Below are 13022 nucleotides of genomic sequence, written 5' to 3' on the forward strand. Positions count from 1 at the left end.
GTCTTCATAGCAACCATTCATATGTTGTTTACAGTACTGTGCATGTTATAGAAGTTGTTTTCTCTTCTTGTCAGTAGATATATGAAACTTCCAGAAGCCATCAGTCAGAAGTTTCTGGTGAATAAGAATAGAATTTCTCCAAATAGGGAAAAGACATTCATCTCCATAGAGTAATAAATCAGTTGGTAAACTTTCTTGATAAAAACAAACCTTTCTTATTATTTTTAATAGAGTTGCATGAATTTGAGAGAGAACATAGCTTATTTTTTTCCCAATAATTTGTAATAAAAGGAAAATTTGAAGTTGTTTCAGCTGCTACCTTGTTGATCCCACAAACTGTCCTACTCTCTCTGGGCTTTTTTCTTCACAGGGTCTGTTTCTTCTTTTGGAATAGAAACATCTCCATAATCCTCAATCACTTTTTCTTCCCTCTAGCTAGAGGTCCTGCTCATGTTTCAAGCTTTACTAACTCTTGAAGATCTTTCTATACTCTGATCTGCTTTCCCCAGCCCTTGGTCAGAGTCCTATTTTGGCAATGATCATATTTACTGTAATTCTAATTGTTTCCACTTTTCTCTTACTAGACTGTGGACTCCATCAGGGCTGAAAATTCACTGTTAAATCATTAACCTCATAAATACAACATAGCTTTAATATATAGTGGCAATTAAGAAATGTTTGTTAAATGAATGCATTTTTAAAAAGCATGTTATTATTCTGGTGATCAATCCAGCCTGGAAATTAAACTCAAAATTTAGTACTCAAAGATTAAATTCTTCTATTTTTGTTGTGCTCTTTTCTCAACTCTCAAATTTATACATATCCAAATGGGGAGAGAGAAGGGAAGAAAGCAATATGGGGACTTGGAGTAGTAGGGAATATTGTGGAAAAGAAGTATGAAAGAGTTGTCATTTTACACATTAAATTTACCTCTTCATTTCACAGCAGGAGTGAATTATGTTGGAATATCTTTTCCAAATTTTCTTTCTTTTTTTCATTTCTGTTTCCTAATTACAAAGTACCGCAGAAGGAAACATGACAGTTTTCTGTTTATGGCTCTTTAAACAAAGTGAAGTTGATTGCTTTTACTTTTTCCACAAATTTTATTGGCATAATTTTTTAAAAATTCGCATAAAATTTTAAAAAAGGAGAGAGAGAGAGAACTTACTTATTAAGGAAGATATTTGAAAGGTCAAACTCTGTAGTGCACACATTTCTCCTTAAGAGTCTCATATGACAAAAAATCACGGGCTGTATATTCACGTGCATTGCTGTCAACCCTAAACTAACCATACGAGGCAGCCATCCTCTTCCTCCTCTCATTTCTTTTCATGACTGAGTTAACTTACTCCCCCTCGTCCTTTACAGAAGAAGCCTAAGAAGACAATAGGTTTGGGTATTAACAGAAAAAGCAAGACTGATCCAATCAAAGTAGATTTGCAGGAATGTTTACTTATCCTCTAAAAACTTTCTTAATGAAGACAGAACATTTTTCTAGATCCTAGGAGAAGATAGATTCCAAGCACACAAAATTAGAGGGTTGGGAGCTAAGCTTCTGGTACAAATTCATAACTGTTGGCTTAATAGGCATTAGCATCTAAATATTAACTCCAATGTTTTTCTTTTTTAATGGAATATGTTCAAAACTCCTCTAGGAAAACATTTTTAAAGTTGTTATTGGATAGAAGGAGTATGGGGCGGAGTTGACCTTAGAGAAATGAGAGCAGCATTAATAAAAAGGATTTAAGAAAACATACGCCTCACTCAAGTCAGCACAGTTCCAGAAGACAGGACTGAACAAGGAGTATAAGTAAAGCAAGATGAACGATGTGAAACTTGCTGTCTTGGGTGGTGAAGGAACAGGCAAATCTGGTGAGTGGTGATGTTTTCTATGGCATGGAGCAGAGTACAAGAAGAGTGAGATATATTGACATATATATGTCATATATAAAACATAACTATATACATTAACTACATACTATTTTTCATTTTCATAGCAAGTAATGCAATTAACTATATTTATAGAATTTATAGACAGATAAATCAAGACAACTATTTAAAATATTAATTTGTATCTTGTTCTACTGATGTTTAGAATTCATAGAAATAACAGGAAATCCTTCCATCACTGTCCCACCTACTTCTCACTCCAACACAACTGCCCCCACATCCACCAGTGGCCAAACAATGACCATGGAAGGATTCTTCTGCCTGGAGACTAAGGGTGAAGAGAAATGTATGGAGATCTGTGGATTGTTTTTTAAATGCAGCATTATTGAGGTGAAATGACTTTGGACGGGAGTGGCTTTGGAGATGCCTGGGAACTGAGCAACAGGTGTCCTTACTGTGGAAGCCATTTTTGTTTTATTTTGTTTTGTTTTTGGTCACATTATGATGGTGGTAAGGATACCATCACTGGAGCCACTGAAGCCTAATGAACCCTAACAACTGGCCAGACCCAGAAGCTGCAATAAGATAAACTGACGCTAGAGGTCCCTTCTCTATTTCCTAGATTTTGAAGTCCCCGTATCCTTAAACATCTGCAAATGCTCGATATTGTCGTTCTTACTGTTAGCATGTAGAACTTTGGAGTCAGATCTAATTTGATAAAAAAAATAAAGAGAGGTTATAGTTCTTGTATCTCAGATTTAAGGAGAAATCTGTTTCTGTTACAAAAAGTGAGTTGTCCCATGTGTTTGCATTAATGAATTAATTACATAGTGATTTGAGTGGGCAGTGGTCTAAGATCATTTTCCATCTAATTTCCTGGTCTTCATGCTTGTACAGTGGAAATCTTCAGACCAGAATTTAGTAAAGCTTTAAAGTCTTCATTAACGTTTTGTAATTTTTGTGCTGAAAGATAAAAATCTTATACATAAATAAATAATCTGTATCCTCAACAGAAAATACTCTAAATCCAGCTTGTTTGTTTTGCAGCCCTCATAGTAAGGTTTCTTACCAAGCGATTCATTGGAGAATATGCTTCTAATTTCGGTAAGTCACTACTTTAGATTTTTTTCACCTTAAAATTTTAGCATAGTAATTAAACCGCGATTAAGATCAGAGAAGCATTTTGATAGTGCCTTCCATTTTTTGTACTTTTAAGCAACTTATTTATTCACAGATTCTGGTTAAAAATACAAGAATAGAAACTTGAATTAAATGTTCTTTAATAATAAAATTCACCCAATTTGATGCTAAGTGAGATAGCTTAGAAAGTCAGTTGATTTCAGTTTAGAATTAGAAGAACATTACAACTAGAATTCCTCCTCCATCAAATATTGTAGAGTATGTGAGTATGAATAGTTTTGTAAACTATGAAACAATTTTGAAATTAAATAAACATCTGTACAAAGATAAGACTGATTATAAAAGAGCAAGTAGGTACAAAATAAAGCTTATTTTAATTGTAAAACCATGTGAAAATAACAGGAAAATTATGCCTTGATTAAAGATCATATCATAATTATTTAGATTTCTTATGTAAGTTTCAGAGAAATTCTAAAACAGATGCCAGGGCAGCTTGGTATAATCTTAGGATAATTTCACTAACTCTATTAAAAAATTTCTGTTATTTTGATCAGAATTAGCATGACATATGGGAAATACCACAGTGGGGAATTAATAAAAAGTGGGGAATTTTGCCAGAGTTTTGAGTATATTTTTTGGCTTAGCAGTTAATCAATTTAATGGTACTAATATCTTACCTGATTGCATGGGGGGGAATGGTTTCTGTTTTTTATTTTTATTTTATTTTATTTTATTTTTGAGGAAGATTAGCCCTGAGCTAATATCTGCCACCAATCCTCCTCTTTTTGGTGAGGAAGACTGGCCTGAGCTATCATCCATGCCCATCTTCCTGCACTTTATATGTGGGACTCCTGCCACAGCATGGCTTGCCAAGCGGTGCCATGTCTGCACCCAGGATCTGAAGCAGTAAACCCCAGGCCGCCGAAGTGGAACGTGCGCACTTAACCGCTGCACTATCAGGCAGGCTCCCTGTTTTTCATTTTTAAACAAGAGCAACGGATTTATAACACATCTGAGAATTTGGAGAAAGGACAATGATTTAGGGGTTCAATAATACTTAGAGTAAGGGAAAGTTATGATTGCAAGCATTTTTCCATGAGAAATAAACAACAAAAATCATTCATGAGGTAGCATTATTAGAGTGTTTTAGAAAATAGCTTCAAAGTGTTGCATTGTGTTGTTTACTACTTGTGTCCAATAGCATCTCAGTCCATATGACATTGAGAACATTGTAGGGCAAGTGCTTGAAAACTGATTATAGAAAGAAAAATATATAGAAAGAAAAATTCTTGTTTCATTTCTCAGGTCAACAACCTCAGTCAAAAAGGTCAACACAAGCTAGGAGTCAGGCATGAGAAAATGTTCCAGAACTACAAAACAAAACGTAAATGAAACAACACCCAAAAACAACAACAGTAACAGCAACAACAAATCACCTTGATCTTTGATAAGATATAGTTATATAAACAAATGAAGTATACACATTTCTTGCTGTTACATCTCTGTTAAAAATATAAGACGTAGAGATATTTTCCAAAGACAACCAAATTAGCAAATGTCACCACCATATGAGGACAAACTAGCGAAAAAATGACTCCTCTTATAAATGAAGGCTAGAAGGGAAAATAATAAAATTCTAAAAAGTTAAGAGTCCGTGACCCTTGCTGACAGTTTTTGAGTTTTGAGAGTGGATATTTTTAAATGTCTAGAAGGGAATTTTATGGTTCACGGTCAGTAGTAAACCTACGAAGTTTAGAATGAACTGTCTGAAAACATATTTTAAAGTTTAATGAAACTACAACAATTTTTCTAAATGTAACCTAAATGAATTTTAAAATTCATCCCTAACCCCCTGAAGTTAGCTCCCCAAATGTCTGCTGCATCTTCTTACTGTGGGTTACAGAGAATTTGCCAGAATGGCTCATGCTTTTGTGTCAGTATGCTGTTTTGGAGAGAAGCAGGCCTTTTATTAAAACACTGGAGGGACGGTTACAGAAATGAAGTCCTCCACTCAACAAATACTACTGAGCACCTACCACATCCCAGGTACTCTTCTAGGTAGAGAGGCTATAGCAGGGAACATAAAAGATAAAGATCCAGTCTTGATAAGATTTACAATCTGGAAGCAAGGGTCAGCCAATTAAAACAATTAAGCATAAGTTATGTCATATGATGATAAATATTATGACAAAAAGGAAAACATGAGGGAGTGGCACTAACATGGTGTGTGGTAATTTAAAGTAAGCCCGTCAGGTTAGACCTTGCTGAGATGCTGACATTTGAACAGAGGCATGAAGGTGGTGAAAACTGAACCATGAAGATGTCTAAAGGATTACATTCCAGGCAGAAAAATCAAATTTCTGAGGCAAGAACTTTCTGAAAAATTTGTGGAATGTTATGGAGGATGGGGTAGCTCTGGTGGAGAGAATTTGAGAGACAGTAGCCAGAGAGATCTATTGAGGTCATAGAAGTAATGGGAGACTAGATAATGAAGGCTACTCTCAGGCATTTTAAAGGTTTTGGTTTATCTAAGAGAGCTGTTGGAGTCATTGGAACAATTTTATCAGACAAGTGCTGTGATCTGGCTACGAGGTTTACTTTTGCTCCTGTGTTGAGAATAGACTAGGCACAAGAAGGGAGTTAGGGGAAGAATGAAGGCAGAGAGATGAGTTAGGGGACTTTGCAATAATCTAATCAAAAAATAATGATGGCTTGGACCAGAGTTAGCAATGGAGGTAATGAGAAGCAGACAAATCCAAAATATACTTTGAAGGTAGAACAAAAAGAAGTTTTTAAAAGAATAAATATGGGATATAAGAGAAAAAACAATCAACAGTGACCTTAAGGCTCTTAACTTGATAAAATGGAGTTATGGATATGTCATTTAAAGAAATGGGAAACTGTGGAAGATGGAATTTGTACAGGGAGACCAGGGGTTCAGTTTTAAGTGTCTTAAGATTGAGATGTCTATTGGGTATCTAAACAGAGATGTCCAATAGCAGTAGTTGTTTATGCCTGGAGTTCAGAGAAGAGATCTGGGCTATAGATTTAAATTAGGTTCATCGGCAATAATTTCTATACAAAGACTCTGACTGGATGAGATTAGCATGAGCGTGAGTATAGACAGAGACGAGATTCATAAACAGGATCCATATTTGAAGTGTGGGAAGATATGGTGGGACAAATAAAAAAGATTAATACAGAGGAAGAAGGAATAAAGAAGAAACCAGGAGAGTGTCTTGCTTTGAAAGCCATGTGAACAAAACATTTTTAAGGAGGCAAGCGTGATCAACTACATAAATGCCATGCTAGGGCGAGTAAGATCAAGATAAGAACCAACCATAAAGTCCAAAACCATCACCTTGATCTGAACAGTTTTAGTTAGGTAATTGGAGTGAAAGCCTGACTGGAATAATTGGAAAAGCATGCGAGGAGAGAAGTTGGACACAGAGGGTGTAGATACTTACTGAAAGGCCAGCAGAGAAATAAGGCAATAGTTGAAAGACACTGTGGGATCCAAAGGATTGAGTTAGGAAAAATTCAGCTGTTAGTAATGATATAGTAAAAAGGAAAAATTTATGATGCAGAAGAAAGAGGCAGAATTGGTGGAGCCATGTCTTCCAGTAGATCAGAGGGAATGGTAACTATTTCATAGTGAACGAATGGGCCTTAAATAGAAACACAGATAATTCATCCATAGTAATAGGATGGAAAATAAATATAATAGCACAAAAGCATACAATTGAATAAATATGGTGGTTAAGTTAATTTGTAAGAGATACATACGAGCAAATATAACAAATCCATAATTTTTAACCACTAGCAATAAGGAAAAGCCACTCTACTACTCCTCTAAAGTATGACCAGTCAAATTTGCAAGACTGTGATCCAAGTATGAGTCCACTTTTTATTCTGGAGTATTTTCATACTGACAATAATATACTCATGTTTTGCAGAATCTATCTATAATAAGCATTTGTGTTTGGACGGGAAGCAACTTACTCTAGAAATATATGACCCTTGTTCTCAAGTAAGTGAAACAAAATACTCTTTTATTTTTTCAATCATGTTTTGAAGAAGATTGGAAAGGGGAAGTATAAATTTGCCAGTCTTAAAACCGAAGTTTCTTCTAAATTTTAATTATTAAAATTTCGAGAGAAAGATTACTTTTAGCCATAAATTCCATTATCTAGCTTCTCTGTAAAGTTACGGCAATAATCATCATATTGCAGATATCTTTAAAATGGCAATATTAGGCTACATTCATAGTATATTTCTGTCAGGTCACAGTTTAGCTGCCAGAAGTTAATAGTTTAATGGCTTATCAATTCAGTTTTTATATTTTCAGTACGTTGTAGTTTTGTTAACCACTATCAATAAAGCATAAGTAAGAAAAGAGTACAAACCCCTTTGTCCATTTCAATCCAAAAATTTAAAATATGATTATATAAATAAGAGAAGAAATGGCCTGCTGTTCAAGATTTCAAAACAACCCCCTGGGACATATTCTTTTAGGTACATAAAATATCCCTTAAATCTTTTTAACTAAACCTTATCAATATTGTTTTTTTTTACTGATTTAAATCTAGTACCAAAAATCAGTAGATATTCTGTTTACTAACATAGATAGAAAATATTTGTTTACAAACCACCTATGTGGATATTAATTCAAGAGACAATTAATATAGCTTATCAAATTTTCAGAAAAGGTGGAGATATTTTCTTAGAGAAAAGTTGTAAAATGAGATAGATATAACTTTATTATACTTTATTTTTAAAATTTAGTCACTTTTAATTAAAGAAACGAGGTGATAAGAAAGAGAGAAACAGGGAAACTACATTTTAGAAAATATCGTTATTTTTAAAGTCTCTTTCAGGTAAAATGGGTCTCCATTATTTAACTGTCTCAAGTGTAAAATACAGGTGTCAAATTTCACCTCTTTTGGTGTATTTGGTTTATTTTCAGCCACAGAGAGGAAAATTTTCCCTCACAAGTGAGCTGCATTGGGCAGACGGGTTTGTTATTGTGTATGACATCAGTGACAGATCTTCCTTTGCTTTTGCAAAAGCACTGATCTACAGAATTCGGGAGCCACAAACTAGTCATTGTAAACGGTAAGATATTTTTCATTCTCCTTTCTTTTTAGTAAATCATCCTACAGCTGTAAGCATCATTAAGAAGAGTTTAATACAGCCTTCCAATTACAAAATTTAACAGCCCTGAACAATTCACCTTCCAATCCACAGGAGTTACACATGTAGTAAAAGGAATAAGATGAGAATACTTTATGTCCTAGCTGACATAAACAGTTACTTGCCCTGAGTAAATGGCTATGTTACAAGACAGCTTCTATTGTTAACAGGACACTCACTTGCAAAATAATGGTCCTCTGTGCACAAGATAGTCTGCTTTCCAACCTTTCCTTTCATCCCCACAAAAGTGTTAAGGATACTAAATAAATCCAGATTTATTACATTTGGCATCCAATTCCTAGTAACTGGGTGTTAATGTATCAAAGTGAAATAGGCTGCATAATCAAACCGTTAAAATTCGAAGTATGAGAATACATTTTTCTCCATTTACCTCCTAAAATAAAGAGCTGATCAACAATTTCCCGTTGTTAATTGTCTTGACACAAGTGACTATGAGGAAAGACATAACTCTGCCTTAAACCATTCTTGCATTAGTAGATATAAATTTAAACGTATGAGTTTCCCCTTTTCCTTATTTTTTATTATTTTAGCTTTTCTCATTTAAAATATTTATTTTTGTTCAACATACTGATGTAAGGGTTTCTTTGTGCTCCTAACCAGATTTGCCCTTAGAGTCTAAAATGACATTCTAATCTGAGAAGCATAGAAGCACAATGATATCATTGTAAATTGGTATTTGTGCTTTTTATATCTATTTTTTAAAAAAATGCCCACTATCAAGAAACCATCACATAATAATTGATAAAGGGCTGTTTCCCTGGAGTCAGTTGATGTACATTCTTGTTTATATCTGATTGACCTTAGATAAAACCCGTAATCTCTATACCTCATTTTTCTGATTGTAAAACATAGAAGTACGGTAGGAGAAAGGATGCGATTTTACTAAGTCCTTCATACTCTGACTTCCTATAATATTACTGATTCTTTGAGCTCCATTGTTTCAAGCATTAAATGCCTTATATCTAAGCACCATGACTTAGGTAAGGAACAAAAATAAAATTCCTTTGATATTCCTCCAAATCAAAAGAATCATTCAAGAATACTCAAAAACATATAAAAGTAAAAAACAAAACCACCATATTTGACATTTTTGGCAATCTTCTTTATGTACGATAATAATTTTTACAGTCTTTCCAGTTCTCAATCTGCAGATAAACTCGGAAAGCAAAGTATGGCGTTGTTTTATAAAATTACATCTGATAGTTGTGATTCATCCTTCAAAATATTTTACTTACCTCTCCCTATTACTCCATTATAATAATTTTCTGAACTATATAGAAGATATTATTAATACTCTCAGAAGAAGATATTATTAATACCCTCAAAAATCCAACACATACAATGCTTTTTCCTTCAAAGTTCACGCTGTCACATGAATGAAACCAACTTTTAGTGGAATCTGGGGGCAATATCCATTTAGACAGAGCTTAAGACTGCATTTACCCATTTGTTCCCAATATAGATAACTTGGCAGAGTTCCATGCCATTTAAGGACTAATAGTCTCACTATATTCTTCAAATGAAACTCTCTTTTAGGTATGATTCACCGTAACCAAGGAGAATATATTGATATTTACAGAAGACATTGTTTAACAAAGAAACATATTTCTTAAATAAATATAAAAATTGTACAAGTTCATGAGACTGTAAAATTTTCTCTAGAGTGTGTTATAATGGATGTTAACAAAAACAAATAGCAGTTAGTATTGAGTATTTTCCGTTAGGTAAGCTATATCTAAATTGTTCAATTACAGTAACTATTTAGTAAAGACACATTAGTTAGTCCTCTTTCAATTGATATGGAAATTAAAATAATACGTAGTAAGCACCTTTCATTGCCTGCCTTTGTTCTAGGCATTTTTATATCCATTATTTCATTTAATTTCTATGATAATTCTGTGTGACGAGGACTATTTTTGTCATTTTTTATGTATAAGGAAATTGAAAGTTGGAAAAGTAGCAATCATTCCTCATTAGTAAACACAGTCATAATTCAAGAAAAGGTTTGTATCACTTCAAAGCCTAATCTTTAAGAGCCTTGTTGCTTCTGAATCGTATACTACATTCTATCTGAAATAATTTTTGTAAGTAAATTGGGATACGTGTTATACACACACACAACCACAAATCACGCACAGACACGCACAATATTTTTTTCTTTTCTGGTCCATAGTTATTTTTGATATAAAAGTACTTAATAAGAAAAAGAGTTGTTAAAACAATGTTGCTAAAGAATTGTCTGTCTGTGTTTCAGAACGGTGGAATCAGCAGTGCTTTTGGTTGGTAACAAACAAGATCTCTGTCATGTGCGAGAGGTTGGCTGGGAAGAAGGGCAGAAACTGGCACTGGATAACCGATGCCAATTCTGTGAACTGTCTGCAGCAGAGCAGTCTCTGGAGGTAGAAATGATGTTTATCAGAATTATCAAAGATATCCTGACAAACTGCAAACTCAAAGAAAAGAGAAGACCCAGTGGATCTAAATCAGTGGCCAAATTGATCAATAATGTATTTGGAAAGAGACGGAAGTCTGTTTAGTAGACATGTGACCATATATCAGAGAGTTTCAAACATTCATATGATAATTAAATTTTCCCTTTCTATGCAATTAAAAAAATAATTCTCTGAGATATAAAATAATTGAACATGAACCACGTCTATATTTTCTATATATATAGTTTGCTTTTATTTTCTTCTTCGAGGAAGATTAGCCCTGAGCTAACTACTGCCAGTCCTCCCCTTTTTGCTGAGGAAGCCTGGCCCTGAGCTAACATCTGTGCCCATCTTCCTCTATTTTATATGTGGGACGCCTACCACAGCATGGCATGCTAAGCGGTGACATGTCCACACCCGGGATCCGAACTGGTGAACCCGGGGTGGCCGAGAAGCAGAACGTGCTCACTTAACCACTGCACCACTGGGCTGACCCCTATAGTTTGCTCTTTTGATTATGTGTATCATGTACACTCTGCTTCACACTTCACCTTTTATTACACAAAATAACACTCAGTGTAACTTTTGGTGGATTACTATATGGTTTGCCTGGTCAAATAAGCTCTGATGCTATAATTTCATTAAACTACCATTCCATAGGTCTCAGCTTACCTTTATTTTATTTATTTATTTTGAATGAAACATATAGTTATATTCATATAATTAATATATTATAAAACTGAATTTATCAATTTATCAAAATACATGATCTATTTAATAGAAATGCGTGGATTTAATTTTTAAAATGTCTTTACAATAATCCAGCGACTTACTTGATGTTACACAAATTTTATGTACAATTTAGGCCTTAAGAAGTTAAATTCCTTGTCCATGAGTACATAGCTTGTAGTTGGTCTGATGATGAAAAAAATCTGCCTTTCCTTTTATGCTATGCTAACAAGGGCCATTATCATGCAGAAGTTAACTTATATAGCTATGATCCTTTTTATATCAAAAGACTAGCCTTTTTTTAGTTCATATATAAGTTCATACATCATAGGGAAAGAAAAATATAAAAACCAATTGGTAAATATATATCTTTGAAGGTCTTATTGCCCTGAAAGAAATATTGTATTAGATACAGACATTTGGGGCCTTCTCAGATTACTTTGAGTACAGTTTCCTTCAGAAATCAACTGTTTACCTCCTGGACTTCAGTACCACTGCTGTTGTCCTTTGCTGAGCTTGCCACCATTGTATTTCAAATTACAGTCTTAGGCCTAACTTGAGCCAAATTGCTGATAATTCAGGTTAGGTCTCAGAGAAGTTAAACCGGGAGTACAAGCGATGCTACACACACTTGGTTAACCTGTATCAGCCAGAGCCTGGGGCCCAAGGTGGAAGATCTTGAGTAGAGGGTGGTAGAGTGGAATTGGGGACGGGTGACACAGACTATTAGACTGCATAGGGGAGAATTCCTTGGCATGGCATTACTCACCATGAGTCATGATTCCATATTTTAGAAGAGATACCTAGAGCCCATCCATATAGTCTTGCTGTTCATTAGATGTCTGAACAGATTATACTAGGGTGGAGGTAATGGAAATAACAGAACATTGTGTGGTAGTATATAAAATAGTTCAGAAGACATAAAGATAGAGGAGTTAGAATTGATATGGTAGGTTGGACCCAGGAATCCACCATCTGACTGTGTTCCATGGGACAATTCAGATGAACTTCCTTTACTAAGGAAGTGAGGAGTGCACTGGTAAGGGGGCACAAGCAACTTTGAGAAGCTTGATAGTGACTGTGCTCTAAGGGTCAGAGTTGGCAGTGGGGATATTGCCATTGAAGCGCACTCCTCAATATCAGTGCAAGTAATAGAATCCTGGAACAGCAGAATCTAGATGCCAGCATTTATTCTGTTCCTTGTTATCCACCCACTCAGCCTCCAAATAAATGATGCTATATCCGGGGTAGAGGCTCCACTTCTGATATTGGCTGATTGGAAACTTAAAGTGACATGCTCAAACAACGATATTGAGGCAAAGTCCGTATTGTGGGCCCATGCATTGCTTCCATCCCTGCCACCATGGCCACTGTCATCATGGATCCATTTCATAAGCAAAAATGCGGCCAAGAAAAGAGGCAGGTTGTTATCTGCAGGACAGGTCATCTTGTCCATCTGATTGTAAAGTGAGTTCTCATTGGCGGATGCTCTCTGATGGGCATTAACATGGTACACAAAGATCTGTATATTTTATGCCTTCTCTAAGAGATCCATTCACACACTCTTTCTCCAGTCCTTCTTGTCACTGATCTTCCAGTCTTACCTCTTACAGACCT

At 34.9% G+C, this 13022-nt stretch overlaps 1 protein-coding gene across 1 annotated transcript; it reads left to right on the forward strand.

Moving 5' to 3' along the window:
• Positions 1-1779: 1779 nt before the first annotated feature.
• Positions 1780-10891, forward strand: RERGL (RERG like). The gene is made up of 5 exons (XM_046642512.1): positions 1780-1872; positions 2938-2994; positions 6987-7060; positions 7997-8145; positions 10499-10891. Exons 1-5 carry the CDS (start codon positions 1821-1823, stop codon positions 10779-10781), a joined length of 615 nt encoding a protein of 204 aa, XP_046498468.1. The 5' UTR covers positions 1780-1820; the 3' UTR covers positions 10782-10891.
• The last annotated feature ends 2131 nt before the right edge of the window (positions 10892-13022 follow it).

Source organism: Equus quagga, chromosome 1 (assembly GCF_021613505.1).
Source record: "Equus quagga isolate Etosha38 chromosome 1, UCLA_HA_Equagga_1.0, whole genome shotgun sequence".
In the NCBI taxonomy this organism is placed as follows: Eukaryota; Metazoa; Chordata; class Mammalia; order Perissodactyla; family Equidae; genus Equus; species Equus quagga.